The 19,836-nt window shown below is 33.8% G+C and overlaps 1 protein-coding gene across 4 annotated transcripts in view; it reads left to right on the top strand.

Annotated features, from left to right (window-relative positions):
- DPYD (dihydropyrimidine dehydrogenase) overlaps nt 1-19,836 on the top strand; it is an 861,482-nt gene that overhangs the window by 252,153 nt on the left and 589,493 nt on the right. For all 4 annotated transcript variants that reach the window (XM_050807345.1, XM_050807361.1, XM_050807352.1 and 1 more), the window contains one exon: nt 6,797-6,884. In XM_050807345.1, the coding sequence (XP_050663302.1) occupies nt 6,797-6,884 (88 nt within the window). The remainder of the gene's footprint in view (nt 1-6,796; nt 6,885-19,836) is intronic.

Raw genomic sequence — 19,836 nt, 5'->3', positions numbered from 1 at the left:
TTTTCCATTTGTTTGTGCCCTTTCTGATTTCTTTGAGTAGTGGTTTGTAGTTCTCCTTGAAGAGGTTTTTCACTTTCCTTGTTAGCTATATTCCTAGGTATTTTATTCTCTTTGTAGCAGTTGTGAATGGGAGTTCATTCATGATTTGGCTGTCTGCTTATTGTTGGTATATAGGAATGCTAGCAGTTTTTGCACACTGACTTTGTATCCTGAGACTTTGCTGAAGTTGCTTATCAACTTAAGCTATTGGGCTGATTAATGGGGCTTTCTAGATATGGGATCATGTCATCTGCAAACAGAGGCAGTTTGACTTCCTCTCTTCCTATTTGAATACTCTTTATTTCTGTCTCTTACCTGATTGCCCTGACCAGAACTTCCAATACTGTGTTGAATAGGAGTGGTGAGAGAGGGCATCCTTGTCTTGTGCCAGTTTTCAAGGGGAATGCTTCCAGCTTTTGCCCATTCGGTATGATATTGGCTGTGGGTTTATCATAAATGGCTTTTATTATTTTGAGGTATATTCATCAATACCTAGTTTACTGAGAATTTTTTAACGGGAAAGGACATTGAATTTTATCAAAGGACTTCTGCATCTGTTGAGATAATCATGTGGTTTTTTTTTCCTTTATTTCTCTTTATGTGATGAATTACACTTATTGATTTGTATATGTTGAACCAGTCTTGCACCTAGGGAATGAAGCCAACTTGATTGTGATGGATAAGCTTTTTATATGCTGCTGAATTTCATTTGCCAGTATTTTATTGAGGATTTTTGCATCAATGTTCATCAGGGATATTGGCCTGAAGTTTTCTCTTTTTGTTGTATCTCTGCCAGGTTTTGGTATCAGGATGATGCTGGCCTCATAAAATGAGAAGTCCCTTGTTTTCAATTGTTTCAAATAGTTTCAGAAGAAATGGTACCAGCTTCTATTTGTAATTCCGCTAGAATTCAGCTGTAAATCCATCTGGCCCTGAGCTTTTTTTGGTTGGTAGGCTATTTATTACTGCCTCAATTTCAGAACTTGTTATTGGTCTATTCAGGGATTCAACTTCTTCCTTGTTCAGCCTTGGAAGGGTGTATGTGTCCAGGAATTTATCCATTTCTTCTAGACTTTCTAGTCTATTTGCATAGAAATGTTTATACTATTCTCTGATGCTTATTTGTATTTCTATGGGGTCAGTGGTCATATCCCCTTTATCATTTTTTATTGTGTTTATTTGAGTCTTCTCTGTTTTCTTCATTAGTCTACCTATTGGTATATATACATACACATATGTGTGTGTGTGTGTATATATATTTTTTTTTTCCAGAAAAGCAGCTCCCGGATTCATTCTTTTTTTTTTTTTTTTTTTTTTTGAAGGATTTTTCATGTCTCTATCTCCTTCAGTTCCGCTCTTGGAGTTACATGGCACTTACTCTCAAATCGATCACATAATTGGGAGTAAAACACTCCTCAGCAAAGGCAAAATAACTGAAATAATAATTAACAGTCTCTTAGGCCACAGCACAATCAAATTAGAATTCAAGATTAAGAAACTCACTCAGAACCACACAATTGGAAATTGAACTACTTGCTCTTGAATGACTCCTGAGTAAACAATGAAATTAAGGCAGAACTCAAGAAGTTCTTTGAAACCGGTGAGAACAAAGAGACAATGCACCAGAATCTCTGGGATGCTGCTAAAGCAGTGTTAAGAGGGAAATTTACAGCGCTAAATGCCACTTCAGAAAGCTAGAAAGGTCTCAAATCGACACCCTAGCATAACAACTAAAAGAACTAGAGAACCAAGAGCAAAATATTCACAAAGCTAGCAGAAGGGAAGAAATAACCAAGATCAGAGTGGAACTTGTTACTTCTTTTAAAATCTTGAGTTGTGTACTTATTTCATTTTCGTTTTATAGATTGAATAATGAAAACATTTGAAGTTATTAGTTTCAGTAAAATCTTTGTCAGCATCTATGTGTTTTCATTATTTTATTATTTTTATTTTTCTTCAGAAAGTAGTATATTTTTCCCTGTATAGACAACAGTTATGTAGGATAGTATTTTCATTTGCTTCTGTATTCTTGTGTAGAATTCAGTTTTTTTCACTTTATTAGCCATATTTACATTTTTTTAATTTACGAAGTATACTCTCAATTGATTTCACACCAAAGGATCATTTATAGTGTAATAAAATTGTGTATTCCCTTTAGGAGAAATGGCTTCTTAGCTGATGTTTATTTTTAGAAAACTTCTTAATTTTGTAATAAAAATTCTAATATAGACCCCTACAAATTATTTTTAAGCTAAGATGCACTTCAGTAGAATCTCTTGTGATATTTGTGTCAGTGTTACAAATCACTTAGATTAAATACTTTTTTTTGGTAATGCAACTCAGAATTTAAGTAGAAATACATATTTTTGTTTCATGGTCTTTATATTCTAATTTTTCAAAGTTAAAAGTATAAAATATGAATGAAGATACTGTATTTTTGCATATTTAAAATATGTATATTTGTCATTTCCCAAAGTATTCTGATATAATTCTAATTGATTAACTTAATTGTAATTTCTATACATTTCTTCTGCTTCATAGTTTGAGATGAAATATCTAATACAGGTATTATCTTTTTCTTGATAACCTCTAATAACATCTTGTTTTTCACTATGGTTATTTGAACCAAGAATATCTGTGATTGTGAGGTAGTATTAGAAAATAAATATAAAATCATATTATTTCTCTCCTACAAGGAAACATGTACACTAAATTTTCATTTCTAAAGAAAGCAAAATACTTTCAAAAGTTCTTCATTTTATTTTCTATCTTAGAGCATCTGTAAATATTTGGTCTATTTAACCAAATTTTCTATTAGAAAACCATGAAGAGTCTGTGTGTTTTTATTTGATTTTTAAAAATAATGGGCATCACCTATTTTATCTGAAGATTTATACTGCACAAAAAAAGTTGTAAGCCTTTATACTGCATAATAAATGTTATTATGTGTATAAATACATATTATAGTATTAAAAGAAAGTTTTCATCAAATCCCTAAGAGACTGTTAGATGGAACTTTGGCTCAGGGTACATGACATTGAGAACTGTTGGACTAAAGTAGTGACTGTTACACTGAACTTGAAATAGATTGAATTTGTATTCCGAGTTTAGGTAGGAAATATCTAATAATACATTACTAAAGTTATTAGAGGAAGGTAGAATATATACTGTTATCCGTATCTAAGAAAGTCAAGACAGAAAGTATTACATATATAAAAGTACCAGGAATAAAGAAACAAAAACACCAAACAAATGCCCATAATGTTATTTTTCTGGCATCATATCTATTTAACAAATGGCATTGAGATTTCATAGCTTATCAGCCAACGTGATGTTCCTGATAGCTGTAGTTGTCTTGCAATTCTAGTTTTAGTTAACACACATTTCATCTCAATTTCCCAAGGCATAATGTAAGCAGAGCTTTACCTTTGTTGTCAAGGAATCTTTCTTCTAATTCTTTTTAAGAATAGATCATTTCTTGCATGGCAAATATTTGGGGCCTCAGGATTTTAGGAAAGGGAAATTTGAATAGTTTCTCATTCACAGAAAGGAAAGAAGTCTGGTGCCTGTCACTCCATGGAATGTTCTTGTTATTGCTTTGTCCTCATTTCTACCAGGGATCTGCTGCCCAATGATGACCGTCCTCCATCTTTCCCACAATGTCTCTCCATGGTAAAGTCGTCTTGCTGGTCTCCTTCCCAGTAGATTCATATCAAGAGTCAAGATACTTGTCTTTGCAGCTTTCCATACACAAAAGGAAAACTCAACTGTTTTCCATTCCCATTTGCACACTATTATGTATTACAGTAGAATCAGACTGTAGAAATACAAAATGTCTGAGCATCTTTCTTATATGTTACAAAATCAAAGACATGCTCACTCTGCTGTGGTGGAAGGATTGGGATGTCTTCATTCCTCTTTGATAAATCACAAAAAGTCACTATTAAACTAAACTACTGTGCCTTCTCCCACAAATACCCATCTCAAAAAGGTTGGGAGGTCTTGACTCTTCCTGCAGAGGCACTGAATAAAGTAAACCTAAGATTAAGTATTTTGAGAATCACCTCCACCAATTAACTCATTGCTCAACTTTGAAAATGGCATTCTTATTCAGTTTGCTAATATTCTATTAGCAAGTCTGGACCTGGTGTTTTCTTTTATGTCTAACCTGTATTATATATTGGTGTGAAGAGCATTTGATTCATAAAACAAACAGCGAAATTCTTTTCCTTTTCCAATAAAATATGTATTATTTAAAAGTTAGAACACATTAAAGTTCTAAAGCCTCACTATTAGATAATTTTAATGGCATCAAAGTCTACTAATTCTAATAGTAACACTATTAATTACTATAAAATGCTTTGAATAATACATATTTAATTAGTGTTCCAGTTTAATGTTGTTTGATACCTTCCAGAGTTCTCAATATTAGTTCTCAACTCACCTTGGTTGTCCCCTTATTATAAACTTTCTGACAGTTACCATATCTGCCAATATAAAAACAGAATTACTATTTTAGGAAGACAAAACATGACACTCTATGATCCAGTTCCAGTCATCTTCTCCTCTCCAGCTTCTTGCTCCATTGCTTGCTTTGCACTTTATACTCCTGAAACACAACCTTTTTAGTATGTCTTCACATACAATATGCTGTTCTTTGCCCTTGAGGATGGTGCCAGCTCTGTCCTCTAACCTCAAGAGGCACAAGAGCACAGCAATTATGCATGTTGGCTCTGAAATTAGACTATATATGTGACTTCAATAAAGGTTATGTAAGCTCTCTTGTCCTTTAGTATCATTATCTGTAAAATGAAAATACTGATAACACTTCATGGGGCTGCTGTGGGGATTAAATGAGTCAGTATATGCAGTACTTAGAAGAGAGCTGTACACTTAGGTGCACTATTCAGTGTAGCTGTAATTATCATTTCATGGGTATACATTGCTCTTCTTCTATGACTCAGCTTAGAGACTTTGTTTTTAGGAACGTTTTGCCTTCAGAACACAAACCTACCAGGCATTGTGCTTCCTTTTATATGGCAGGAAATGTGAGATGCAGCTATTCGTCTTTTACTTTCAAGGGGACTTACTGGCACATACTTAATAACTGGATCTCTAAACTTCACTCGAGAGGCCAGTCCCTCATCATAGAGTTAATCTTTCACCCTCTGGAGGGCAGATATCTTAACAGTTTCCAGCATACTCACCACCTCTTGTTCATGCTGTCTGATCTGCACGATGTCGTCAATGTAATGAATCACTGTGACGTTCTGTGGGATGTCCAGATCGCTTCAGATTACATATATTATTACTGAAAAGAGTTGACATATCCCTGAGGCAAAACTGTAAATGAATATTCTTATCTATACTCTGACTCTGAACTATTTCTGATCTCCTTCTCTAATTGGAGTGGAAGGAGTATGCATTTGCCAAATCAATGGCCACATGCAGTGTATGTGTGGCCTTATAAAACTTCTCTAGCAATAATACCACATCTGTAACAGAAACTGCAGTCAGGACTACTCTTTAGTTAAGCCTGCAGACGTTTATAGTCATCCTCCAGAAATTCTCTGGTGTTGGCCGGGGATAGGCTGGTGGATTAAATGGGGATATGACAGGGACCACTACCATCTCTCCTCATCCCAATGCACCCAGGATAGGATATTATCTTTGATTTAATCTCTTGGCTGGATTTTCAGATATTTTAATGTGACCTTCCCAACTACGATAGCTTTTATAGCTCTTACTTCACAGACCAGAGACCCAGTGTAGGGATTACTTCAATTGACAAGCGTAACAATTTCAATTATACTCTTAGAGACTAGGAGAATGATCACTGACTGGGTTGTGGTTTCAGGGGGTCCCCTGTGAACTAGACTTCAGTCAGGCTCCATTTTTTGCCTTGCCCCATAGGTACCCGCTCTTATGTCTCCAAGTATCAATGTTACTGAACAACCAGTACTTGGTAGTCCTTGAAATGTCCGATTATTCCCCTTTTTCCAGGGCTTAGTTGCCTGGATAAATGACCATAGTTTCCTTTGGGAAAGGACTAGGGGAATCACAGTATTGACTTGCTGGGATGTTTCAGGGTCTTTATTCCTAGGGACCCTGACACCTCTTTGGTTAGCAGGTTCCAGAAGTGAAAATTGTCTCGTCTGAGAACTGACCCAAGTATTGTGACTTTTAATAGGGGTGACTACCCTCTGCTTCCAGACTTTGTTCATTTTCCTTTGACAATGTCACCTATCAAAATCCTGTATTTTCCTTTTAAAGGCCTTATTTGAAATCCCACTTCTCTGTATTCTTGATCTTCTAAGCTTAGGTAAAATGAATGTCCCCAGCCTCTGAACTCTCATACACATGTGGTGATTATAGCCTGTTTTATATTATATTTTTTGTGTATGTATTTGCCCCTACTTGACTGTACATTGATGCTGGAAATGCTATCTTATCATCTTATTATTTAAATGCCCCACGTCGTGCTTTGAACATATTATGCAAGCTATGGAAGCTTACTGATGATTTTAATGACACTGGCTTTTCTTCTGCATTTAGCCCTTAATAGAACATATTCCTGTTCTATTTATATGCTATTTTATGTATGTAAACCTGTATACTAAAAGACAAAAATGTTGTCACATTTTATATAGAGTCTCATAGAATTTTTGCCAGACTTTTCATTCTTTTTGATATTAGATGTTAAGATTTTAATTAATCAACTGCCAAATTTTCTTATGCAAAATGTTGTTTCTTATAGATAATTTGTGGTAAAAGCCTTTCAGTGAATGAAATGACTCTTAGCACTTTGAAAGAAAAAGGCTACAAAGCTGCTTTCATTGGAATAGGTGAGTAGTTTACTCTTAAATATATTTACTTATAATATATTTTTTATTTCCTAGCAATATCCAGAAGAATGACTGCCTTCAGACATTTTCATGATGGAAGTTATATTTATTCAGGGAATAACAGATAGAAATGTTTGGCCAAGTAACTAAATTTCTATTTTACAAGTAGTTGTGTTGTTTCACCTTAATTATGGAGAGATTTTGGCAAGATTTTTTTTTTTAATCTTCCCATTCTTTCACCACACCATCGTCACCAGTGAGAATCTCTAGGAAGAAAATATTTTCAAGTCATGTCACTGGAAACTCAGAATCTGTCTAGAGGCTGTAGCTTTCTTTTTATGATACAACAATTGTCTAAAGTGATAATGAAGGACAGAGTTGGCTGGTTCCCTTTTGCTATTCGTTTTTCAAAATTTTCTAAGACTTTTCTTATTTGGTTGAATTTTTTAAATGTTCCATCAGTGTTGTGAAAGTCCCATAGACAGTGTATTACTCCTGAAGCACTCAATGTATACTGTTTTCTCATATTTTGCCTAAATTTGTTATAGGGAATGAGTTTTCTAACATTTTTCTTCCACTTAGTGTTTACTGAGAGACCAAAGAGAACAAGTAAGTTGACTTGACTTAGTCTTTGCCTCATGCATGTCATATTCATTCTTTGATATGATTTGTACTATGGGCAATTATGGCATATAAATTGAGTATGTTAAATCAGGGATCCCCAAACTCAGGGCCATGAAGTCGTACTGTACTGTTAGGAACCTGGCCACACAGCAGGAGGTGAGTAGTGGGCAAGTGAGCCTTACTGCCTGAGCTCTGCATCCTGTCAGATCAGCATTAGATTAGATTAGAATCTAATGGCATTAGACTCTCATAGGAGTGCAAACTCTATTGTGAACTGGGCATGTGAAGGATCTAAGTTGCATGTTCCTTATGAGAATCTAAAACTAATGCCTGATGATCTGAGGTGGAACAGTTTCATCCCGATACCATCCTTCTTCTCCAACCTGGTCCATGGAAAATTTTTCTTCCATGAAACTGGTCCTTGGTACTAAAATGGTTGGGAGCAATGTGTTAAACTGTTACTCATTTTTAATATAAACCCTTCTTCTTGTATTTTACTTTGTCTGTCTCTTTGGCGGTTCACACCCAGAATGTGAATTTCTAAATATCACCACTTTAAGTGATCACACACTGAGTAATGTTCGTTTCGCAGCTGTCCTTTTTTATTGTCTTTCTGGAGTGCAGTCATTATTAATGCTTCTTTGTCCACTAAACTTTTCTTATCAGAATGTCGTATCTGAGACCATGTCTGTCAGCCCCATTTTTTAGGTGAAAAATTATGGAAAGCAATATAAATTTGCACTGTCATCTAGCTCCTAAATGTCTCAACTGAACCTCCTTCCTTTCAAAACTTTTGGGTGCTATTGCCGTTAGTATCTGTCTATATGATCTTAATTACAATATTATAATTATTGTGTATATCAAAAGTAGGAAGGAGGCAAGATCTGATATTTTCCCTAGGTTCTATTTTTAAGCATATTATATTTGACTTTAGCTTTACTTTTCAACATTACGTTTGTATTGAGAATTTAATGTAAAGAAATTGGGTAGGTATCTATAAGTTCCAATTACTGTCAATAAACATGATCAAAAATGCTTGGTCAGTAATAAGTGGAAAATTTCATCAGGCTTTAGGTCTGCAATACTGATAATGTTATCAAATAACTATTTGAAATTCACCATTGTACTAAGAGATATGTTTTCCATTACTTGAGTATATACTAATACAATTATTATGACATGTATCTGTAAGAACTTCATCTACAAAGGATCTCTGTACTGAAGAAATGGGGAACAATAAAGTAACCAATACATTGAAATATCCAAATTAATTACATAAGAAGCAAATTATTCCAAAAACTTGGAATAATTAAATTGTTCAACACTCTGAGTAGTTATAACCATGAAACACCTTCTAACTGAAACAATCAATAGTTTCAACTTTTTTATTTTATTCTATTATGTCCCCATAAATATATTATTTGATAATGCTATACTGGTTCACAATACAGTTGTCTCCATTTGATTCTGCACTGAGGTGTGAATACAGCATTTAGAATGTAGAGTCCTTTCATATTTATGTGCTGTGCATTTTCATGCTGAGAAGTGAATCTTTGACATTTTGGTGTAGTGATGTGAGGAATGCAGTTATGCTCTATTTCAGTATTTTGTATGAAACATACACAAAAAAATTCATCATGTCAAAAAAGAAAAGCTTCAGTCTGTGGAAGACAAGTAGCCGTATTCTCTAGGAAATGTTTATTTGACACTTGTGTGTCGATTTGGGAATTTATGACCTTTGTATTACCATATAACTGTCGATTACTTGGACAGCCACACAACCTTACATGCTTTTGTTCATTAACCTTGCTTCCATATTGTAATTAAACTTTACTCACTTATTTTATTTACCCTTTCTCACTGATTTTGTAGGAGGAAATGTAGAATAGGAATTCCATATTATTTAGGATATAGGTTTGGGCGCTTTCAGAAAGCAATAGAGGGTAAAACAATATAAACATTTAGTTCTTTCTCATGTAACAGTGTAAGCCATTTTCAAACCTGAATTCCATCTTTGGTCTATGGGTAGTTACCATGTTCACATTCATGCTAATAGAAGTGGGAAAGAGGGAAGCAGCTCCTTTACTATTATATTTATGAGCCAGAAGTGACACAAATCAATTCTTCTTTTATCTCATTGTCTGTAAACTGATCATATCAGCATGGCAACAGCAGAGGGTGCCGGGAAGTATTGCCTTTTGCTGGATGGACATAATCTCCATCAAATGTCTAGAATCATAGGGAAAGGGGATGACAGATATTGAGAGAGGATAGAAATAAAAGTCTCTGTTACAGGTGTGCATCATCATTAGTGTTTGACACATGAGATCAGTAAAGCACTTAGTAGCAAAGAAAACACTCTTAGTACCTGGTGCATACATGTTGGTTACATAGGTAGTTTTTAAAAATGGAAATGCCAGGCTGGGCATGGTGGCTCACGCCTGTAATCCCAGCACTTTGGGAGGCTGAGGTGGGCGGATCATGAGGTCAAGAGATCGAGACCATTCTGGCCAACATGGTGAAACCTCGTCTCTACTAAAAATACAAAAATTAGCCAGGCGTGGTGGCATGTGTTTGTAGTCCCGGCTACTCGGGAGGCTGAGGCAGGAGAATCGCTTGAATCTGGGAGGCGGAGGTTGCAGTGAGCCGAGATCTTGCCACTGCACTCTAGCCTCGCGACAGAGTGATGCTCCGTCTAAAAAAAAAATAAAGAAAAAAAAAAAGGAGATGCTTTCTCTTTCTGTAGTTGGAAATGCCATAGTTATTGATCTTGTGTATTTAAACTACCATCTTGTTCTATGTTACATTGTGTAAAATAAAAAATATTTTTAATTAACTATGACTTAATGAAGATAGTTCATTAAGCCCACTGTATTAAGATAAGTCTGTTTGCATGTTTCCTGATTTTAACTATTGTGTGTGACATTGCTCATGAAAAGTATCTCACTTTTAGAGTTTTCTCTAACTAATACTACCAGAGTTCATTAAGGAAATTATCTCATTGAATGTACATCATTGTTACTTCTAAAGATTTATGTCTCTTGAGCCATGAGAAGTTTAGTTTCTTCTAAGTACTAAGATAAAGCCCTATGTCTTACTCAAAATCAGTCTGTTATCTTCACAAAATGGAGTCTTTTTTAAAGACTCTAAAATTTTGGTAGTTTTACTGAAATCAAAGCACCTGGACAGCATGTTACTGACAGTATTGAGAAGTAGAATTGGAACATCTACTATACAAGGCTTTTTAAAAATATTGGATGGCTTTCTTTGTTTGGTATTGAAATTGACATAATAGGTTACAACCGTTGTTTCTTCCTTTATTTTATAAAAATAACCAGAAAATAATAGAATAGAAAATATCAAAGTGTGTTGGCTGTGGTTAGGGCAAGTGTTATTTTGTGAAAAATGTTTTTCAGCTGTGTGTGTGTGTGTTTGATGTGTGTGCTTGCACATACACACTGCAATAAAATAGAATGTATTTTTTAAATGTGGCTCTAAAGTTTGATAGTCAATGCTATGCAATGTGAGGACCCTGATGGACTAAACACCTTTTTCCCATAGTATACTCAACACCTATCAGTAAGTAGCTATTAGTGAGTTAAATAAGTATTGAATGACTACAATCAGTGTCCCAAACACTGTGCTAAGAATTTAAAAAACAATAAAGAAATCTGAATTAAGTGTTTAGGTTTGTATTAAATTGAGTCAGAAATATCATAAGACATTCAAAAAGAACAACCATATTGCACAATTTCAGGAGTGGGACGTAGTCAGGTAGACGGACTGGACATGGGTATAATTCCTTGTTTTTTTTTATTTTTTTTATTTTTGAAGTTCTGTGGGTAATTTTACTCTAGAGCCAAGTTTAAGAATCACTGTTACAGATAACTGAAGAGACGGACCTTTGATCTTTGTTTTAAAGGAGCCCATTTCTTTTTCTCTTTCTGATTGTCCATCTTCTGATAGATTTCCTCTCATAACCTCATAAAACATGACAGTACCAAAAAGGTTAAACAAGCATGCAAGGGAAAGAACATCCAGTAAGACCCGTTTAGGTAACTGATCAAACTTTATATATTGTTCTGACAAGTTTTTCTTTCTTGGAATTTTTGTTTTTAGAGTACATGAGAAAGAAGGGGTTAAAGGGAAAATGCAGTAAAATCCATTATGATAGTCACTATGAAGCAGGAACTACAGGAAGATGTTATAGAGATGAATAGTCACTTTTTCAACACCAAGTGCTTTACTTGTGTCTACCCAAAAGATTTCCCTTGAACTTACTTCTTGCTACCACCACTCCCCTCCCTTAATGCCACTGGAATACTGCTGTGGCCTCAATCAGTCTCTTTGGCCACCACTATTCACACAACAAAAGTAGTAATCATGCTGAAATAGGATCTGATAATCATTCCTCACTAAAACTCTTCCATAACTCCATATTTCCTTCCAGATAAAGAAAAGTCCCACAAAGGTTTTCAAGGCTCTTCTTGATTCGGTCACAGCTGTGTCTCTAGTCACTTCTCCTATTAAATTATGTGATTCAGCCATTCTGAACTGTTTTTAGTTTTACCTTATCTGAAGTTTTTTTAACCTCCATTTTTGGACATGGGTCTAGAGCTATCTTTATTTTCATATTTATATTCTTGACTTAGATGCCTTTTTTCTATTTGATACAATTATTTTACTTGTAATGATCTACTCTATACCTTCATACTTTAGCCTGGATTAATGAATCATCTTCCTCACCCCCTGCCCCACACAAACCCTATGTTCCTGCTCTCTTTCTACATGTTCAGACTGGACTTTTACTGTAGTATTGCACTTCTTCACCCCTTTTATTATAATTGACTAGTTACATGTTTGTTTCCACCACTAGAAGTTAAGCTTCTTAAAGACTGTAGATTCTCTCTGACTTTTTCATTAACAAATGTTTGGTGCCTAGCAAAGTGGCTGGTACATAGTAGGAACTTTATAAGTATTTTCAATTATTGATTTTAAAGTGCAACTCTTTTGACTGTAAAGTAAATTTATAGGTGGTTTAACAAAGTTGGCAATTTTTGGAGGATTATAACATTGCCCGAACCCAGGGGGAATACATTTTACATTATTATAATTTTGGTATTACACTATTAATGAAATAAACAAATAGGAATAGTGATATTAGAAGTGGTGATATTGGTAATAACAGCGGTAATAGTGAATATTATTCCAGGCTCAATTCTTAACATGATCTATCCTTTTAACTCTTAAAATGGTCCTTGAGGTCGATATTCTTAACACTCTTTTATGGATAAGAAAATTAAGACTATCAAAGGTAACAGAAAAGAAGTTAATGGCAACTAAAGCATGGAAAATGAGTTTTATAAAGAAAGAAAAAAAAAACAGTGCAAATATCCATACTTCAATTGTGACTCTAAGCCAATATGACTCTGTCTACATTTCAGCATCTCACTTAAGATTCTAAAGAGGGTAAGCTCATACTCAAGAAGAATTAGTCTTTATATTTAGCCTCACTTTTCTCATTGTTATCACAAATTGGTTTTCTTTTAGTTACCATCAGAAAATAATATTTTTTAAATGTGAAGATTCCCAAATATTATAACAGACAAAGAAGAGATAATTATAATTAAGAAAATCCATTGATAGATTGTGGTATTAAATTTGCTACAGAGTGGCCTTTAGTTAAATCTCTCATGCCTTCACAAAGCCAGAATTCTTCTCTATAACAGTTACTCTTAATTGGCTTCTTAATCAGGAATTTCTAAATTGTACATAGTTGTGTATACTTTCTATTTATTTAGAGGAAAATGCAATAAAGTTTTTAGACCATTCACGTTACTTCTATCCCCAGATAAAAATGTAGATTGTTTAGTCACTATCGGCAACTATGAATAGATTATTTTTAAAAATAAACCTGACTTAATTGTAAGCAAAAAGCAAGTCTTGAGTATTTTGCCAATCTACTTTTTTATTTGTAATATTTTTTAATCTAGTGTCACTTGTAAGTACTTGGGTATAATTGTAAAATGGCTCCCAAGAATTTGGAAATGAGGGAAATAGAATTCCAGCTGAGAGTTCATTAAATCATTACTTAATGAGTTCATGCAAAGCCCCAGAAGGAGATAAAATAGATGTAGGGCAATTATTCTTTGATCATATTAACATATCTATAGAAAGCACATATTAATCTGCAGAAGCAGGCAGTGGGGGCTGGTCATCTTTAGAAGTGTTGAGGAAGAAAAGGAACCTGCAGAAATATCAGAAATATTGACAGTGTCTCTTTTAAGGCACCTGAATCAATGGACCAGGAGTTCTTTGAGCCCAGGTCATAACATAAACAGAGAAGTCCATTTTAAAGACCTCTGAATCTCCTTGTTCTGATTCCAAGCTCACCAAACTGCCACTGATTCCTAAGTAGTTTGATTATGGGAGATGAGTGTGGGAAGGGGAGGTTGCAGTGAGGTGAGATGGTTCCACTGAACTCCAGCCTGGATGACAGAGTGAGGCACTGTTTCAAAATAAATAAATAAGAAAGAAAGAAAAGAAAGGAAGACAAAAGAAAGGAAAAGTTTATTCTGTGTTCATATATAATGAAATATATGTCATTTATAGTAAAGAATATAGTTTTCTTTTTGTTATTTTTGGTTGTGTGCATATATCCCTCTCCTGTCACCCACACAAACACAGTATATTAAACATTTATGAGAGTTGGTGTTGGTTTTTATCCTTGAATTCCATATATCAGCACATTTCTGAACATATAATAGAACATCAATAAAGTTTTTTGAAGTTAAATCATTGGAAAATTAAAAAAAAGAAACAATTGAAGAAATGAAAAGCAATGTAATAACTTGTTGAGAAATTTTGAGATTATACATGATTACTTCACTGCTTAAAATTCATGGATCTTTCCAAGCATCCTCTTTTATCTTTTTTTGTTTTTGACAAAATGCAAAGACATATTCATTAGTTCTGATTAACGACTCAAAGGCACTCTTAAGTCATTCTTACTTTGATGCCTTATAATTATGTCAAGTATTACATTACTGTGCTGAATATCAGATATTTTCTTTAAGTATTTTTGTTAATTTTTAATGATAGTACTCGCTAGGGTATTTAATGAACGTTTTGTGATGAAGATGATGATATAAGGAAACATTTTTAAAAATCATGGCTTTTTCTACTTGTAGAAGTCTTTACATATTGTAGATGATCAATAAATATCTGTTGAAGTATTGATTAATTAATTAATGATTAACTTTAATTAACCCTATTAACTCATTATGTCTTCCATATTATTGTAAAAAGGAGATAATTTATTAATCAATAAGGTTATTTTAACTTTCCGTAGCTTATATTTTTATTTTAAAGGACCTTTTATTAAAAAGCACAAATTATATTTTAACATATTTTATCTTCTTTGCATTTACCTTCTTTGCATTTATCTTCTTTGTATTTCTTTGGATGGAGACATGGAGGAATTTTTATTATATTTTTCTATATGTGTTTCGTGGAATAAAGACATACTTATGGTAGTTACCTAAATTAAAGAAGTAAAACAATTCTTTTTGGTGTTTTCATTGTTTAAGCATTAATTTTAGTAGTTTCCAATGGTTTAATTAACTCTTAAAGAGAAGTTGATAAGAGAACTGGAAAATTACTGAACTAAGCAAAATGTTGTCTTTCAACTGCTGTTTGTGGCTGCCAGTTACATTTTTTTTGTGGGAGCTAATTGTCATTTGAACCTGGAAGGGGTTATTATTGAACATATACTATGGGTATTATCTTAGTCTTGTTGGGCTGCTATGCCGAAATAGCATAGACTGGGTGTCTTTAATAGCAAACATTTATTTTCTCACAATTCTGGAGTCTAGAAGTCTGAGATCAGAATGCCAACATGGCTGGGTTCTGGTGAAGGCCCTCTTCCTGGCTTGAAGATCTCTCCCTTCTCCCTGTGTGTTCTCATGTGGCCTTTCCTTAGTTTATCCACATGGAAAGAGAAAGACCTCTGACGTTTCTTCTTTCTATAAGGGCACTAATACCATGATAGGGGCCCCACCTTCATGAATGTAACTAAAACTAATTACACCCCAAAGGTCCCATCTCCAAATACCATCATGTTTAAGATTAGGGCTTCAGCATGTGACATTTGTCCTTAGGAGCATCATGATGTTTTGTTTTGTTTTCCATTTGGTAATCATACTATAGGTCTGCATTGTCCTCTAGGGGTAGAATATTGATGTTGAAGGATAAATTTTAGAATACTTAATAAAATTAGAAGTTATTGAGATAGTGGATATCGTCAAGAAGACCTTTGGAACATCACAGTACACAACCCTTCCCCTCCACCTCCCACAATTCAATGAAGCTGAATGTGGAGAATTCAAGACTACATTGTATTCATGTGCATAGTACACAGTGGTTTTCAAATAGAGCTAGGAGATGTACTATTGGATAACTATTTTCACATTGCAAACCACATAGCTCTTATCTTACAAATTGCTGCTATGTAAAGTTTGGTGAACTGAAGAAGACATACACAGAAGGAAAGAGGGGTTAGTAAGAGAAAAGGAAAATGGTGTGGAAATGGCAGGGATTGATACAAGTTGGAGGAAACTAGGCATATTTCCATATATGATATATATTTCTTTCTAGAAAAATCTTACCAAAGTACAGAAATGTGAAATTTTGGAGGATAATTTGTGTTTTATCCATTCCTTATTTCCTGTACATACAAGTTAAGCTATGCCATCTTTCATTAGCGGGATTAGATAAAGTGATCTAATAATCTCTTTCTTTGTCATTTAAACAGCTTTTTTGACTCTAAATGCTTAATACCCATATACTCTACAGCAAGACCAAAGCTTTTAAGGGACTGCATTAGATATTTTAAACAACAAATCTATTTTAGAAGCAATGCAATTGAAATTTATATCAAATCAGTTTTCCTTCAGATCTTGCCTTTGAATGGTTTAAGGGGTGTCCAAAACAGTCATATGGTTCCCAACTTCCCAAATACAGTCTAGTTTGGTTATATTACTTTTTCTGTTTCTTAAACTCATATTACGTAGCACTATTATAAGTTATGCCAGGAATTAATATATAGGGAAAACAATATTGCAAGAATGATTACAATATGAAGTGGAAACATAAACCCTTTGTTGTTGTTGTTGTTGTTTTGTTTTTTTTTTTGAGACGGAGTCTCGCTCTGTCGCCCAGGCTGGAGTGCAGTGGCGTGATCTCGGCTCACTGCAAGCTCCACCGCCTCCCGGGTTCACGCCATTCTCCTGCCTCAGCCTCTCTAGAAGCTGGGACTACTGGCGCCCGCCACCACGCCCGGCTAATTTTTTTTGTATTTTTAGTAGAGACGGGGTTTCACCGTGTTCGCCAGGATGGTCTTGATCTCCTGACCTCGTGATTCGCCCGCCTCAGCCTCCCAAAGTACTGGTATTACAGGCGTGAGTCACCGCGCCCGGCCAGGAAACATAAACTCTTAAATGCATTATTAAGCATTAATACTGTGGACATCTAAGAAAGTTTTATTTTTGAAACAACGTTTTGATTTATTTGCTTTCCTATCTCCAAATATGTAAGGAATCTTGATGTGTGTTATCATCTTCTGATTAACCATGCAGTGCCACCTGGTGTGCAGATGGAAAGAACATTACACATCAGAGGCTCTGTTCACACCCACCCCCACCATACACAAACTTACATGGCAGAAAGTTAACAGATGTTCATTTTGCTTGTGTTACTGAGATAAATTGTACATCCAACTCTTAATTCATAAGTTAAATTTAGAGAATAAGATATTGATATTTGGGTTAATCAAAGATTATATTAACATATCCATTATGAGAATAAAGTAATATTTAATTGGAAAATTGCTTCTTTGGATCTTTCAGGTCTTACTTTGTGTTTTTATTTTTTCTTTTTTTTTTAAAAAAATTACTTGGTAGTTTTGTCTGTTGAGCCTTATCTATATTTTACTGATAAATTTATCATTCCTAGAATATTGTAGTTTAAAACTGGTTGCTATTTATTTTTTCTCTGGTTAAGTTTCCATTTTACAGGAAAAAAATAGCCTTTCTTTTGTCTTTTATGGAGATTGTATCACAGTCAGGTATTTTTCCACTTCTCTTACTCTTTTAATGCCACTGTTGGTTGATCACATTTTAAAGTGTATTTTTAAGCTTCTGCAATATACCTAGCAGTGTGCTAGCAATTATATATTACAGAAAAATTAAAGAGGTTATGATATATTTAGAAAAGTAATTAAACTAATGCATTTTAAAAATACAAACTTTGTGCATATTAAATGTAATAAATAAATAGAGTAGCTGCATTTATTGAAGTTCTGTGCAAAGTCATGTTTAATTCTCACAAAGTAATTTTGGATTGGTATTATTCATATCTCTATTTCACATTTATGTAAATGGTGTCTAACAGATATTAAGTAACCTTCTCAAGTACTAGAACCTGGATTTAACTGAGGCCCCTCTGAAACCAAAGCCCTACTCTTGGCTAATACATTAAGTTGGCAGAATTTAAATAATCATTTTTTAAAATTTATTTTATGTTTTCTTAAAAATATTTTAAATTAATTTTTTTAAAATTTGTGGTAAAGTACACATAGCATAAAATATACCATCTTCATCATTTTTAAGTGAATGGTGGGATTAAGTACATTCACATTGTTGTGCAACCATCAGCACTATTCATCCACAGAACTCTTTTCATCTTGCAAAACTGAAACTATACCTTTTAAGCAACGAATCTATGAATTTAACTATTCATATGGTCCTATGGGTGTGGGTGGAATCATACATTATATATTTTGTGTGTGAATGGCTTATTTCACGTAGCATAACGTCTCAACCTTCACGTTGTGACATGTGTCACAATTTTATTCCTTTTTAAGATTAAATAATATTCTTTTATGTATATATTACATTTTGTTTAACATTCATCAATCAATGGACATTGGATGGTTTCTGACTTTTGGATATTGGAAATAATGCTCCCACGAACATAGGTTATAGAAATATTTCTTTGAGTCCTTGATTTCATCTCTTTTGGCCACACATCCATATGTGGAATTGCTAGATAATTTGGCAACTCTGTTTAATTTTTTGAGGAGCCAACATACTGTTTCCAAAGTAGCTACACCATTTTATATTTCACCAACAGTGAAAAAAAGTTCCAGTTTCTTCACATCATCGCCAACAGTGGCTAGTTTGTTTTTGTGTGTTTTTTGATAGTAGCTCTCCTAATGGCTGTAAGTAGTAAATAATGATTGTTAATTTACTTTTCATTTGCAGCCTGCTTGTTACCAACAGAAACTTGCAGTGATAATATATGGACAAAAAAATTTTAAAAGGTGTGCAAATATATGATTAATCAGCAAGATGAACTAGAAAATAAGAACCTCTCATATAAAAATTAAATGGCATTCATATTTTTTGGTATTTTGAGGGCCTCAATTAGATTATATGCCAAAGGGATGAAGAGAGAGGGACAAATTCAGTAGGAAGATCAGTTTTGAAGTGGCAAATTGTAGAGAGGACTATTAAGAGATAGCAGAATATCTTATATTTAAATTTCTAATAAAACAAGTGATTTGTCTACAAAATTTGTCTATAAATGAACAGTTATCAAATATTTTATATGTTGTGGGCTGTATGGTCTCTTTTGTAGATATTCAACTCTCTACATTTGTAATGTGAAAGCAGCCTTAGAGTATATGTAAAAAAATAAATATGGCTATGTGCCAATAAAGCTTTATTTAAAAAAATGAGTAGAGGAGCAGATTTACTCAGCAGATGATGCACCAAAAAATTACATAAGAACATTAATTGCTTATATTTCTTTTTGTTTTAAGAAAAACCATTTTAAGTGGAAGTCCAGTTAAAATATAAATCAAGTGAACTTTTATCTAATAGAACGTAACTTGTTTTGCGTGCACGCATCTGTTTGTGGAAATCACTTAAGAATGCCAACATAGGTAGCAGAAGAGATATCTATCACTGATTATTGTGTACTAGCCTTTAAAATAGCTGAATTTTTGTGAATCCCCACATTTTGGTGTTCATGAAACCAACCATGTTTCTCACAGCTTAATATTTTAGCAAATAGCTTATTTTGAAAGGTGTATCCAAAAATTATCCAAAAATATATTTTCCTGATACCATGCTTGTGTTAATTTTTTAAAAATATTACTAACATGAGTAAAGCTGCTTTTATTTCTAAAGTGTAATGTTTTATCCTTTTAAAGTACATCTTCAATAAATAGGTTCATACTTGATTTTGTAATCAAAGAAAACACACA

This window comes from Macaca thibetana, chromosome 1 (assembly GCF_024542745.1).
Source record: "Macaca thibetana thibetana isolate TM-01 chromosome 1, ASM2454274v1, whole genome shotgun sequence".
Classification (NCBI taxonomy): domain Eukaryota; kingdom Metazoa; phylum Chordata; class Mammalia; order Primates; family Cercopithecidae; genus Macaca; species Macaca thibetana.
This window is presented reverse-complemented; position numbering and strand designations above follow the sequence as displayed.